The sequence below is a fragment of the Physeter macrocephalus genome, chromosome 9 (assembly GCF_002837175.3).
Source record: "Physeter macrocephalus isolate SW-GA chromosome 9, ASM283717v5, whole genome shotgun sequence".
NCBI classification, from domain to species: Eukaryota; Metazoa; Chordata; class Mammalia; order Artiodactyla; family Physeteridae; genus Physeter; species Physeter macrocephalus.
Genome location: NC_041222.1, coordinates 76,269,253 through 76,284,220, shown reverse-complemented (window position 1 = coordinate 76,284,220; position 14,968 = coordinate 76,269,253). Strand labels below are relative to the sequence as shown.

Genomic DNA, 14,968 nt, shown 5'->3' with positions numbered 1-14,968 from the left:
AATAGCTAATTTATTGATTCTTGAAAGTGCCAGGCCCTGGTCCAACAATTTCACAGATATTCTTATTTGGTCCTCACATAACCCTAAGAGCTCTAGGAAACTGAGGCTCTGAGAGATTGCATACCCTGCTCAAGAGACCAACCTTGAAGAGGGGAAATACGGGTTAGAACAGGCAGTCTAACTTCAGAGCTCTTGAGGGAAAAGACACCAAGACTTCCACATGCAAAAACAGAAGTGATGTGTACTTCGCGTTGTCCCATATCAGACACTCATAATATCTGGTGGACCCACTGAAAACAAATTGCCCATAGGCGTTGAAACTGGCCTGATCTCTTTATTCTGCTATTTCACTGTCCCCCATGCCAGTATGTCACCTGTGTGCCGTGACCTTGGTTCCATATGATATCCAGCACCCCACCAACTGTCCACTCAGTTATTTAAGACCAGCTGATCATCTTTGCTCAAGAGGTCTCCAAATCATGCTTTTCAAATCCCGTCATTCCTTTTATATTTGCTGTTGGCATTATATAAAGCATAGCTTCTCATCAGCTGGAGCTATTTGGTTACCTTGAAATGCAGTTCTTGCTGGATGATGTAAATGCTTACTTTTCTCCTTAACTTTCACAGTAAGGGATTAAACCTGCTTAAGTGGTGATAAATATGAGGGGGGTTTTCTAGAGTTTTCTATTTTAAGAACGGTTATGGACGTATGAATTTTCATAGACTTAATGTATTTCTGCTATAAACATTGTTCCTTTTGATGTTAAAATCATCTTCACTTTGACTACTTTTGAAGCCCTTTTCAGATTATTCTTTTAGATACAACCTCCGGTTTAAAAATTTCCTTTTTGGAAGAAGTCATAGGTGCACCTGTCTGGTTCCTTTTAGGGGGACGGTATTTAGAAGCTGAGAACCACGCCTTTAGAGCCCCTGTATAGCTGTGCTGTCTCTGTGCTGCCTCCAGGCCAGGCCCTGTGCTGGCACAGGGGATTCTGTGGCACCTGAGACAGTCAGTGTCCTCGACTAGAGGAGGTCTGGCAAGAAGATTGGGTGGTCTGGGGCAGCAACCCTGAGCAGCTGAGAGCTGAACAATGAGAATGAACCAGTCCAGGGGCTACTCCAAGTTCAAGTGAAAATGCTCCAAGGCCAGAACAGAGTCCAGAGGTCCTGGAAGATTTGTGAGCAAGACAGAGAGTAGAACAAAATGAGGGGAGGCCCAGGAGGTCTGCCTGGGTCCTCCTGTAACAGGACGATGATGAACAATATCTCAGTACATGCAATTCTCACAAGAGGACGCTGCGAGTAGGATATCTTTTTTTGCTTTTAGTAACTAAAATTTGTATTGAGTGAATGAATGGAAATTACCCAGAATGATTCGTTTTGATGAGTGTGAAATAAGGCGAATGAACGCTAACAAAGCAAATGATAAGTAACAAACCACATTGAACAGAAAAACTCAGAAACCAAGGTTTTCTTGCTTACTTTTACATAGTTTTGTGTGTTTGTGATTGTGATTGTTACATTGCATAAGTAGGACATTGTCCTTTCCTGCTCAGATTGTTTCCAGCGCAGTAGATTGAGTAGAATTCAATATCAGTATTTCCCAGCATTCACAAATAATACTGCAACTTCCAGATGTTCTACCAACTGATGTAAGAGCCCTGACACTATCTCAAGCTTCTGCCAATATGTGAAATAACTAGATAGTGATGGGTGAGGCTGAAAATGAGAGCTCAAGATGTGGTTTAAACATTTACTTTTAGACTTAGAGCAACTTTTAAGGACAACTTACAACTTTGGGGGTACGTCCTTAAGTTTTTTAAATTCAATGTCACTGACAATTACTTGACATCTCTATAATTCTGAGTCACATAGCTTGACCTAGTAATGACAAATCTTACAGTTTTAGGGATATGTTATATAAGAGGAAACCCCTATACCAAAAACCTTAACCTTTTTAGGTAGCAGAATCTTTGTTGTTTTTATTAATAAATCCATCTCAACTCTGAACATAAATAATAAAATGTGTATGGAATCTGTATTTAACAACATGGGGGGAAATATGTGAGACAATATATAGTTTCAGAGATGTAAAAAATATACATTAGGGTTTCTGGGGAATTCCCTGGCAGCCCAGTGTTTAGGACTCCATGCTTTCACTGCCGAGGGTGTAGGTTCAATCCTGGTCAAGGAACTAAGATCCCGCAAGCCACGTGGCACAGCCAAATAAAGAAATAAAGAAATAAGTGAGGGTTTCTGGGGCAGTGAGTGGGCAGGCTGGGGTTGGGGGGTGGGTGCTGAGTGTTCTGATGACACCTGGCTCTGTCTGCTGGCCGCAGCCCCATAGCTCTACTTCCTCAAAGGGGGATATGAGATCTTCTAATTGGAATATCCTGAGTGTTGCATGGACATAAAACCCATTTCACAAGAGAAGGTTGAAACTGAGAGTGCCCTCATTAGACCGAGTGAGAAACCAGTGCTCACCTCAGCTATAGGCCAGCTTCTGAGCAGGGCAACCCTGTTGCAATCCTATTCCTCAACCTTGGTGACAGGTGATGCCAGGAGGAAAATGGTACCTACTGTGTATTCTGGGTCAGTGGCAATGAAAACGGTCATTTCCCCAGCTTGCTCTCCTTATATGTGCCTGTCTCATCTCTTGTGACACTTGTTTTCTTCCCTGCCCTTGGGAGTAGTCTTCAAGATATTGACTTCTAAGGTTCACAGATTTCACAATTCGATACTATTTTTTCTGTCTATAAGCCATTTCTCCTGGAGAAAAGGAAATTTCTTAAAATCCATACGGATGTGAAGAAAAGCAGCATGTTATTGGTTGTTCTTTTTTACAGTGCAAAATAAAAAGAGAAAAAAAAATATATATATATAAAAATTAACAATTTCCCTGCCCACACACATAACTGACAAGGAGGTTAAGTTTATAATTTGCATATATGAATAATTCACAAAACGTCTTTTTGTATCTTTTTTACTTTGATATAATTTCAAACTTATAGAAAACTTTCAAGAATAACAAAAACTCTCATCATTTAATCAGGTTCACCATTAACATAATGCCTCATTTGCTTTATTTATTCTCTCTCATCTCATATACATTTACATGCTGCTTTGTTTCTGAAGCATTTGGGAATAAATACAGACATCATACTCCTTTATTCCTACATACTACAATGTCTATTTCGTGAGGACGTTGTCTTGCATAACAACAGTATCATTATCAAGATGAGGAAATTTAAGATTGATACATTACTATGACCAAAATTCAAATTTGGTTAATTGTCCTATAAATTATAACAAACCTTCCCCTTTGTCCAGGACTCACTCCAGGATGATGTGTTGCATTTATCTGTCAAATATCTTTGGTATTCTGTAATCTGGAATGGTCCTCTGGCTTCTTTGTCTTTTATGACCATAGCAATTTTGAGGAATACAGGCCAGTTATTTTGTAAAACACCCCTCAGTTGGCCCTAATGTCTTTCTGATTAGACTCAGGTTATACATTTGGGACAATAATACCACAGAAATGATGTGTCCTGCTCAGTGCATCTTATCAAGAGGCACAGAATGTCACTTTTCCCCATGTTTGCTGACCGTTTGGGTAAGGTGGTGTTTTCCAGTTTTCACCATTATAAAGTTCTTGTATTCTTTTTCTTTGATTAATATGTAATTTGTGGGGAGACACTAAGAGACATGTAAATGTCCTTCTCATCAAATTCTGCCAGCCACTAGCTTTAGCATCCATTCATGATTCTTGCCATCATGGTAGCAAAATGGTGAAGAAAACATATTTGAGTTTTCTCTTTCTTTCTCATATTTCTCTTTTCCAGAGATTGCAATATTTTTTTTCCAGTAGCAGCCTTATTTAGCTGACCATCCAAAACCACCCACCATTCCCTCACAAACTGTGTCTTGTTTTCTCATCTGTGAAAAGGGACAAAGAATGTTTCCCCTAGGTTGCCTTTTGGGGCAGCTGCTGGCAGGTTTGCCCTGGAATCTTGAGTGTATGCGTTCTTCCTACACAGCACCAGGCACTTACCACGTGGTACCGCATCAAACCCTCCCAGCAGGCCTGTTATAAGGTAGGCACAACTATGAACCTCATTTTGCAGGTAACAACAGATGTGTAGAGAGGATACCTGTGAGTAACTTGCCTGAGGTTCCAGCTAGTTAGCTTTAGTAAGAGGCAGAGCCTGGGTTGGCAGCTAGACTGAGTCCAGAGCCTACATGCTTAACTGCTACCTCAGACTCATCCAAAACAGACTCATGGCTTGCTCGTGGCAGGGCCAGGAGTAGGATGAGCTGGGCAAGGTGCCTGGGGTGCAAAATTTAAGAAGGCTCTCACTCTCAGGTCCTGACCCTGTGCCCGCATGACTCCGAGAGTGAGTGTCCCCTTAAAATGTGCACCCTAGGCTCACTTCGCCCTCCTCCCAGCCCTGGTTCTTGGGGAGGACCGGCCAGTGGGAATTGGCCTCCCTCACAGTTCATTATACAGCTCACACATATTCCTGGGATATCTGGGAAGGTAGGGATTTTCCAGTTTCTCGCTTTGGTCAATGCACAAGCTATTCAGCCTTGAGCCTGATCTGTTCTAAGCAATGCTAAGCACAGAGACTACGATGAGTACCATCCCTGCCCTCCTATAGCTTCCAGGTCCAAGCATTCACTTCCAGTGGAATCAATATGACAGGTCAACACTTGGGCCTTCTTAAGAATCACCTCAATGTGCATTGGCACATTTTTTGAGGATTTCAAAGTACACAAATGGATTAAACTCTGCTCTCTTGACAACCTCATTGTTTTTCCATTTTATTAACCTATTTGCATTTATCTTGGTTATGGTTTGCTTTCCCCACTAACAGAATGAATACTTTGGGGTATTAACTCAGTTGTGCTTCCCTTTTATTTCCTTTCAGAACTTAGCTCTTGACAGGACCAGGTTTCAGAGGCATGGGCTCAAATTACAACGTTGCCACTTAGTAGTTATGTTCTTGGAAAAGTCAGTTTGTCCCCTGAGACTCAAGTGTTTCATTGGTCCACCAATGTGCCAAGATCATCTTTCCCAGGATTCTAACTAAAGTGATACAGACGCCAAGTAATCTTAAATCACAGGTGCCATTACCCAGGCAGCAGATGCTGTGCCTGGCCTTTCCTAGTACCAACTGTATAGTGGGGGTGTTGAAAAGCAAAATCTAACTACAATGCTGATTTTGTTGGAAAAACATCCCAAAGTATTTTCTATTTCAAATACACATTATTACTTTTTTTCTTTCTTGGATGATATGAAAAATTCAAGTTGGTTAATCAGATTAAGCTTTGCAGCCATCCCAGGATTACATTTTTGGTTTATTAAACTACTTCAAGATGTATTTAAAAAATGTTATTCTGTAGTACGTGAAATGTCCTTACAGGGAGGAGAGGGGGAGCAGAGAAAAATCATGAAACATATAATACATTGTTCTCAACATGGGACAATTTTTAAAAATTCATTTTATTCTTTTTGGAAACACTGTCACCAAAAGGAAAAGAATGACCTCACTATAGAACTACATGTTATGAAGCAAGACCTACTGTCATGTACTTATAATATTTTTTACTTTCACAGTTTTAATAAATTTGAAGTGGGTGGGGAGGTTTTTTGTTTTTCATTAATGGGTTTGTATATATATAGCCCATGGGTTTTTGGTCTAAAAGCCAACTCTTAGGGAATGGAATAGGACATAGCAATCATTTGATTAAAACGCCTAGTGATTTGGTTGCTACACAATGGTTGCAAAGTTTAAAACTGAGTTTGAGGGACCCTGCAATGAAAATAGCTGAGACACAGAGGAGTTAAGAGGCAGTTTCTCAGGGCTTGGCTCAGTTATTCCTTACAAATAACGATTCTGCATGACTAAGGAATGATTTAATATGCAGTCTTGGAAAGTTGAAAGGTGATTTTCTGGTCACAATTTCTATTTCCAAATTGGGCAAAATGAGCCATCGCTTCTACCAAGGTACCATCATTTCTAGTGATAGTCCCATGAATCAAGTTAATTCTTGTGCTGCCAGGAAAGTCAGAATTTTCATTAGTTCTGAAAGCTCTTAACCATAGGTTTCAGATAGGTAGCATTTTAAGTTAAAACTTCTCTGGAAATGACCATCTTTTTTTTGCATTTTAGCATCCAAGTTGTATGTGCAATTTGCTCTAATTAGGTCTCAATTTTTCCGTTAGCTGGTACTGCTGGAGAATGAAATGGGCAGGTCATTGTGTCTTTTAATCAACGCTGTAGTGTGATCTTGCTTGCACCATGACCTGCTCTCAAACATGCTTGTATCTTTTCAAACATACCGTCTGTAGCCTAGGGGCAGAGAAAACATAGGATTGTTGCATTTTAAAAGGTTCATATAACAATATCTGCAAGAATGTCAGACATTTGAGATACGTTTCTGCAATTACAACCATAAATACAAGAACGAAGGTTTTTCTTTTTCTCTGGAGAATAAGGATTTAACCTTAAACTAGATTGAGTCTTGAGCAGCCACAGACAATACATAAATGAATGGGCATGTTTGTGTTCCCACAAAATTTCATTTATGGACACTGAAATTTGAATTTCATAGGGTTTACTTGTGTCATGAAATATTCATCCTTTTGATTTTTTTCAACCATTTTAAAAGCTAGAAACCATGCTTAGCTCTGGGGCTGCATAAAAACAGGCAGCAGGGTGGGTTTGGCTCTTGAGCTGAGTTGTAGTTTGCTGTAGTAAGTGGCAGAGTCAGGATTTGAACCCAGGCAGTAGGCATCCAGTGAGCTCTTCACATATATATTATATATTATATTATATGTAATACATATATGTTAACATATATATATATATTCAATATGATGATAATGATAGTAAATCAAGCTCTTTATAGAACATCTAGCAAAGGATGAAAGAGAAAATAGCAACCACCCATAAAACCACAACCCAGAAATAGCCACTAGTAATATTTGATGTTTTCTTTCCATTCTTTGGTCTACTATATGCAGTATTCAGTTTATAAATTTTAGTTTTTCACTTATAAACATTTTTCACATTTCCACACAGGCCACACAATTATAATAATTAATGGATACATGAGAGTTCATTTTTAATGTATGTACTAGGGGAAACTGCTATTTTGAAAAAATCCTACAGCTAATAATTTCATAAAGCCAAGAATCTTTTGAATAAGTTGGTCACTTTTCATTTACCTGCCACATCTTTGCATTTCTAGGAGTTGGATTTTTTAAAAGCAACCTTGATTGCAGACAGTAGTAAAAAGCCTTTGGAATCCACCAGACCTGAATTTGACTTCTCAGTGACCCTTTATTGGCCAAATGGCCCTGGGCAAACCGTCAGTTTTTGTTAATCTGAGGTGTTAACTGAGGTGATGTTCAGGGACACCTCAGTTTTCCCTTGTTCCGAAGAGAAACCAAGACCACTGTATGTAATATCCCAAGCAGGGACCTAGCACAGGATCCTGGTCACTTGGTAGCAGCCAGTCCTTATGTTCCCTGCCAACAACCACTCTCAGTGCCCAACACCAGCACAGGAAATAAATTCTTTCCCTCAAGACTGGAGAGAAAACGTCCTTTTCTGTCTTGAGCAGCACCGGAGTCTTCTTCCCGGAGTGAAAATGGGCCCGCAGGAATGAATAATGAGAGGGATTAAGGAGGTAGGTGGACCTGATCTGGAAGTACCCACCCCGCCCCTTGCCACTCCTGCCTCACCCCAACCAGGAGACTTTGATCCAAGTTTCCAAACTGAAGCAGTGCCCAGGTTCTTACAATAGCAGGTGGCATCCTGACCTCAGCAGAGGCGGCGTTCTATTTCACAGGTACAGGGGATCTCCAGCCCAAACATCTGAAAAGAATTCGGAGCCCAGCCAAATCCATGAGCAGCAAAAACTCTCTGGAACTGCAGAGGACGGCAGCCCTCACAGCCGAGGGCTGCAGCAACACTGGCTTTCAGGTGAGCAGACCTTTCATCTTGTTTAAGACCAAGTAAATGGAAGTAATGCTCTCTCCTTGCCTTTCTGGCAAGTTTCTTAACTACAGCAGAGGGAATATTGGAACACAATACGATTTTTAATGGCACTCTTTAAGCCTATTATTTTTCCTTATTGGGTTCTTCTCAGGTTGACAAACCTGAAAAGTCTCTTAACCGAAACTGTTTTTGTCCCTGCCACTTAAAAGACAAGATTGTCCTCTCCTACTTGTGTTTAGGGCTCATAGGGCACAGATATAGTTTTGTTCTGTTTTTTTTTAATGTATTTATTTATTTATTTTTGGTGGTGTTGGGTCTTCATTGCAGTGCGCGGGCTTCTCCTTACGTTGGCGTCTCTTGTTGCAGAGCACGGGCTCTAGAGAGCAGGTTCAGTAGTTGTGGCACGTGGGCTCAGTAGTTGTGGCTCGCATGCTCTAGGAGAGCAGGTTCAGTAGTTGTGGCGCACGGGCTTAGCTGCTCCATGGCATGTGGGATCTTCCCGGACCAGGGCTCGAACCCGTGTCCCCACAATGGCAGGCGGATTCTTAACCACTCACTGCGCCACCAGGGAAGTCCACGGATATAGTATTTACCTACAGACATTTTCCCAAAGAACTGATGAGAGGGGAAGAATGGGGAAGAATCCAGATCCCGGATGTAGTTAGCACCTCTAGGTCCCTTTCTCTTAAACCAGGTCTCAGAGCCCCTGTCAGATGGTGGCCTGGGTACCTGCCCTGCTGCGGGGGGCAGGTACCCAAATCATCTCATGTCATCATCCAAAACTCACTGAGTGATTAACACTGCTTGGCCCAGGGCTAGATGCCACAGAAGTCCTGTCACCATAAATCACCAGGCTTTTTTCTGACTGAGTCTGGGATGGGGATTTTTCAGGGCTGTACCCAAGTATACTTCCTTTCCTAACCTGACACTCAACATGGGAAGCTCACATGAGCAGGTGTCAGCAATCCCTTGGGCTTCAGCTTCAATAAACAGGCAAAACAAATGTTTAGGCACTAACAAAGAAAGGAACAAGGATGGTAAAAGGACTTTGACTCAAGTTGACTCAAGTCCTGAGTCTTCTACTCACAAGTTATTGTAACTTCCTTGAGCTTCAGTTTAGTTGTGTGTGCATGTGTCACAGTCATGCGCATCTCACAGATTATAAGTGTAGGGGAGGAAAGATCTTACCCTCTACCCACTAATGTTCAGTTCCTGAGGTCTGTGAATTAAACTGACAAATGGCAGATAAACAGGAGCAAAGGCATATTAATAAAAATATTTATTAATATTTTTAATTTTTTGTACACATAAAAGTCACAGAAAAGAAGGCTTCACAGAAAAGAAGGGAACATCCCAAAGAAGCAGTAAGACTCAGAGGCTTATATACTATTTTAAAAAGGAGATAAATTGTGGAGAAGTTACTAGACAAAGGAAAGAGTGGTTGGGCTCTTAGGGCAAATAAATTGTGGGAAAGTGATGAGGAAATATATGGACGTAACTACTGGAAGGTAAGGTTTGACCATGAGGTATCTCCTCGCCATCTCTGTCTCCAGTGACAATGTCTGTCCTCTGTCTGTTATGGGAGAGGGCAACACTCGCACGAGGGAAAGTTATGCCCTGTTTTTAAGCAGATAGAGGAAGAGCAGAGATATCTTCTATGAATTATTTTGAACTGAAGGCAAATGAGACAAGGCAGACACAGAAAGAGCTCTCGGCTCTTCCTCTATCCACTTAAATATGGCATATTTAAGCCAAAGTGGCATATGTGGGGTGGCATATCCTGATTGCCATCATAAGTGAGAAAAAAGCATAAAGCGGGGAGCCTTTTCTGATTCAAAAGAATGGAAGGGATGGAATGGGATAAAGGGTCAAAGTGAATATGGCAGCAAGAGAAAGGCATCTGCAATGGAGAAGGGTGCCTGTTGCCAGCAGCTGGCTGCCCATGGTCAGTGAGCAAGACACAGAGTCCCCGAAAGCCACCCTGTTTTCTATCCCTCACACTCTTCTCCCACAGCAGAGCATCTCCAGGCCTCAGGGTGCAAAGCAGTGCCTCTCAAACCCAGCAGAGTACCACACACTGGCACCAACAAGCATTGACCAGGTTATTCGTCCAGTGCTTCTCCTTCAACAAGAATTTCCAGAGACACGTATTTACTCAGCAAGATTGTTAACTGCCCCCTGGATGTGGCCACTGCTAGAGAGGGAGACAAGTTCAAAAAGGAATAATATGCTAATCTTGCATCACAGATGTTCGGAGAACATCAGTTAGGGCTTAAGGGTGGGCAAGGATTTCCCAGTTGAACAGGGAGGGGCATCAGCAAAGCATCACAACTAAAGAGAACTGTCTGTACCCAGGCCCAGGGGCCTGAAAGAGCCTGTGTGCTTGGGGTAGAGAAGATGCGGAGCTGGGGCTGGGGAGTAGGGAAAGGGGGCAGGCTGGCGTCAGATCACATGGCCTAGGCATTTGAGAAGGAAGCAATCAAAATCTACACTCTTGGGAATTCCCTGGAGGTCCAGTGGTTAGGACTCCACACTTTCACTGCTGAGGGCCCAGGTTCAATCCCTGGTGGGGGGACTAAGATCCCCCAAGCCACGCAGTGCAGCCAAAAAAAAAACAAAACTACACTATTAAATCATTAAAGTACTCTATTAGCCCTGCTAAAGATGGACAAAAAATGGAAAGAGATTTGTGTGTGGTTGGGAAACCAGTTAGGAGGTTAGTGTGATGATCAGAAGTAGGTTAGAGGCGGTGGAAACTGACGCTGGGGGAAAGTACCTGTGCTCTTAAGCGGCTGCTGCAGTGGACTTGGGCAGAAGTCAGGGTGAGGGGTCAGAGCTGCTCTGCCTGCGAGTATTTCCACGTCCTCCTCTGTAATATTTGCAAAAAATATATGTTTTTTAAAATGCTGTCTTAGGGGCTTCCCTGGTGGCGCAGTGGTTGAGGGTCCGCCTCCTGATGCAGGGAACGCGGGTTCATGCCCCGGCCCGGGAGGATCCCACATGCCGCGGAGCGGCTGGGCCCGTGAGCCATGGCCGCTGAGCCTGCGCGTCCGGAGCCTGTGCTCCGCAACGGGAGAGGCCACGACAGTAAGAGGCCCGCGTACCGCAAAAAAAAAAAAGGCTGTCTTAGTTCACTCAGGCTGCTGTAACAAAATATCTCGGACTGGGTGGCTTATAAACAGAAACATATTTCTCACAGTTCTGGAGGCTGGGAGGTCCAAGATCACGGCATCAGCAAATTCTATGTCTGGTGAGGGCCCCGTCCTCACATGGCCAAAAATGCAAGGGAGCTCTCTGGGGTTTTGTTTGTTTGGCCGCACTGCACAGCTCTGGATCTTAGTTCCCCGACCAGGATTTAAACCCATGCCCTCAGCAGTGAAAGCATGGAGTCCTAACCACTGGACCACCAGGGAAGTCCCTGGGGTCTTTTTTTTTTTTTTTTTTTTTGTGGTACGCGGGCCTCTCGCTGTTGTGGCCTCTCCCGTTGCGGAGCACAGGCTCCGGACGCGCAGGCTCAGTGGCCATGGCTCATGGGCCCAGCCGCTCCACGGCACGTGGGATCCGTGGGATCCTCCCGGACCGGGGCACGAACCCGTTTCCCCTGCATCGGCAGGCAGACTCTCAACCACTGCGCCACCAGGGAAGCCCGGAAACCCCCTGGGGTCTTTTTTATAAAGGCACTAAACCCATTCATGAAGGCCCTTCCCTCATGACCTAATCACCTCCCAAAGGCCCCACCTCCTAATACACCATGCGGGGCATGACATTTTCAGAACAGGAATTTGGAGGGGAGTTGGGGGGGGCGTGGTGTGTGGACACAAACATTCAGACTGTAGCAAGTGCCTAGCACAATGTGAACATAGTAACAGTAGCTCTTGGTGCCAGGACAGGTTAAAGTCCACATTTCTAGCTTGAGATATCCACTTGGAAGTGATTCCCTTTACGTAGATAGGAAATCTAGGAATCGGGTTGGAGCAAGGAAAAGAATGACTTCATTTTGAGGCTGCTGGTTGAAATTAAGATGATGCCGAACATCCAGACACAGATGGAGTTGGAGCAGGAAGCTTTAGGCACACGTGCACCTGGAGCCTGGAAGGGGACATTATACGTTTGGGGGCTGTTAGCACAGAGGTGGCCAGGGTGTGGACGAGACCACGGGGAGGGAAACCTGGGAAGCACCAGTGTTTCAGGAGCAGCAAAGTCAGAGACGTCAGAGGATGAAACAGAGAAGCCAGAGGGAGAGAGAGGACAGAACCAGAGGAGGAAAGGTCTGGGGAAGCAGAGAGGAAAGAGAACCACAAGGTGAACAGCAAAGACCCCTCCACGGAATGGAGGAGATACGTTCATCTGATTTGCTAATTAGGATATTACTGGTGACCAAGGCTGAGGGCCGGGACAGTCTGTGTTATAAGTGGGAGTTAAGAGACTGGAGAAAACGAGGACAGAAAGGACATTCCTCTGGCAGAGAGGAGAGGAGAGAAGAGGGACAGGCTCGGGAGAGGCAAGACGGAAATTGTAGGCAGGGTTTTTCTAATCATTGTAAATTATCTCAGGCAGAAAAACACATAAAACCAAATAGACAACATATTATAAAGTGCCACCCAGGTCAAGAAATAGGGCATTGCCATCCCTCAGCTCGGACACCCCTGCCCTGCACATTCTGTTCAACTGCCCCCCTCCCTCAGGGATAACGAGGTTCCCAACTTTGTGGTAATTACTTCCCCGTTTGGCCGTATGCCTTAACTTCTAATTATGAATCCTTAAACACTGCCTTTGCCTGTTTTTGAACTTTATATAAATAGAAAATTTCAAGAAAAATTATTTGCTTCTTTTAAAACATTTATATGGAATTAGGTAAGATGAATCATTTTGTATCTGGCTTCTTTTGCTCAGTTTTATATTTCTAAGATTCAGCCATAGTACTGTGTGTAACCAGAGTTCATCCAATTTCCTTGATACACAGTATTCTCCGTCAACACTATACAATTTATCTATTTTACTGTCAGTGGACTTTGCCTCGTTAAATTTGGAGCTTTGGGGAACTTCAAAATAACAAAGGCAGCTATGAATATTCTTGTACATGTCTCCTGGTGAATAACACTTTTATTTTGGTGTTATACTTAGGAGTGGAATTACTAGGTCATTGGGAAGACATATACACTTTCAACTTTGATAATAATGCCAGACTGGTTTCCTAAGTGGTTTTACCAGTGTATACTCCCATCCACAGAGTGTGAGTTCCTATTACTCTATAGCCTCACCAACATTTATCGGGTTTGTTAATTTCAGTGATTCTGGTAGGTATATAGTCATATATTAGGGAGGTTTGATTTTAATTTTCCTGTTATTGGCCATTAGATGCCTACTTTATGAAATACTTGCTCAAGTCTCTTGTCTATTTTCTCTACTGGATTTTGTCTTTTCCCTATTGATTTGAAAGAGTTCTCTTTCAAAATGAAAGTCTTCTATCACTCTGAAGCTGTCTTTCGCTCTTTAACATTTTGAAAAACAAAAGATAATTATACTGCGGCCCCATTTATCAGGTGTTTGTTTTATATATCCTGTTTAAGAAATCACTTTCTACCCTGCAAGATCATGAAGATACCCTCTCATAGTTTCTATAAGCTTGTTCTTGCTTTCTACATTGAGGCCTCTAGTCCCTCTGAAACTGATTTTTATGTATAGTGTAAGATGAGAGTCAAGTTTTCTGTGTTTCTACATGGACATTCAATTATTTCACCATCACTTTAAAAAAGAAAAAATCTTTTCTTCACTTGACAAATACCGCAAATTCCAAGAGTCTATCTCTGGGGTAAGTTTTTTTAGAATAGGGCAACTGAAAGATTTTTTTTCAAACTCAAAGAAGGGGAAAGGATCCAGAGAAAAGGAAGAGATGAAAATTGACAGCAGGAGAGGTGGGATAAAACTCAGAACTTCTAAGGGTGAAAATCCAGGCAAGTTTTTGAACGAACCCCTTTCCTGAAGGGTGTCCCTTAGAATCCCAGCACAAGTGTCCTCCTGCCCATGAGTAAACATTGATCTTGCCATGAGTGGCCGTTAGAGGCACAGGGCCCATCCTCACTCTGACATCGGTTGGGTAGGACCCACTTATGAACATCCTGAGACAGCCCTAGACTGGAATTGTGCCTCTACACTACACATACACTGAGGAAGGCCGGCTCACTCCATGATTCACCTGGTGAGCCTGTCAGGTTTGGAGAGATTGTTAAATGGAGCTCAAAATTTGGGAGGTCATATAAGTGCTGGAATGTTGGCATAGACTTTGAACCCAGATTCTTTGAATACATAAGTTCTGAGGTTGGAAGAGTACTGTTTCTTCAACACATTAATCACAGAGGTCAGCATGGATCACACTCAGATAACTGAGTATGTTTTCACGTTGCTCAGGACAAGCTTAGCTAGAGCTATCTAGATGATTTTTTTTCCCACAAGTAAATTAGGACACAGAAAATACATGACAACAGGGTTGCCATATGATCCTGCAATCCCACTCCTGGGTGTATATCTGGACATAAGTATAATTCAAAAAGATACATGTACCTCTATGTTCATAGCAGCACTATTTACAATAGCAAGACAGGGAAGCAGTCTAAACGTCCATCAACAGATGAATGGTAAAAAAGATGTGGTACATATATACAATGGAATATTACTCAGCCATAAAAAAGAAGGAAATAATGCCATTTGTAGCAACATAGATGGACCTAGAGATTATCATCCTAAGTGAAGTAAATCAGAGAAAGACAAATATATGATATCACTTATATGTGGAATCTAAAACAAATGATACAAATGAACTTATTTACAAAACAGAAATAGACTCAGACATAAAAAACAAACTAATGAAGAAATGAAATTGAGTTATTTGTAGTGAGGTGGATGGACCTAGAGTCTGTCATACAGAGTGAAGTAAGTCAGAAAGAGAAAAACAAATACCATAT

The 14,968-nt window shown here is 42.5% G+C and overlaps 1 protein-coding gene across 1 annotated transcript in view; it reads left to right on the top strand.

Moving 5' to 3' along the window:
• The first annotated feature begins 7,810 nt into the window (after positions 1 to 7,810).
• SLC28A3 (solute carrier family 28 member 3) overlaps positions 7,811 to 14,968 on the top strand; it is a 61,756-nt gene continuing 54,598 nt past the window's right edge. Inside the window, exon 1 of the mRNA XM_024132909.2 lies at positions 7,811 to 7,991. Coding sequence (XP_023988677.1) covers positions 7,914 to 7,991 — 78 coding nt within the window. The 5' untranslated portion in view covers positions 7,811 to 7,913. The remainder of the gene's footprint in view (positions 7,992 to 14,968) is intronic.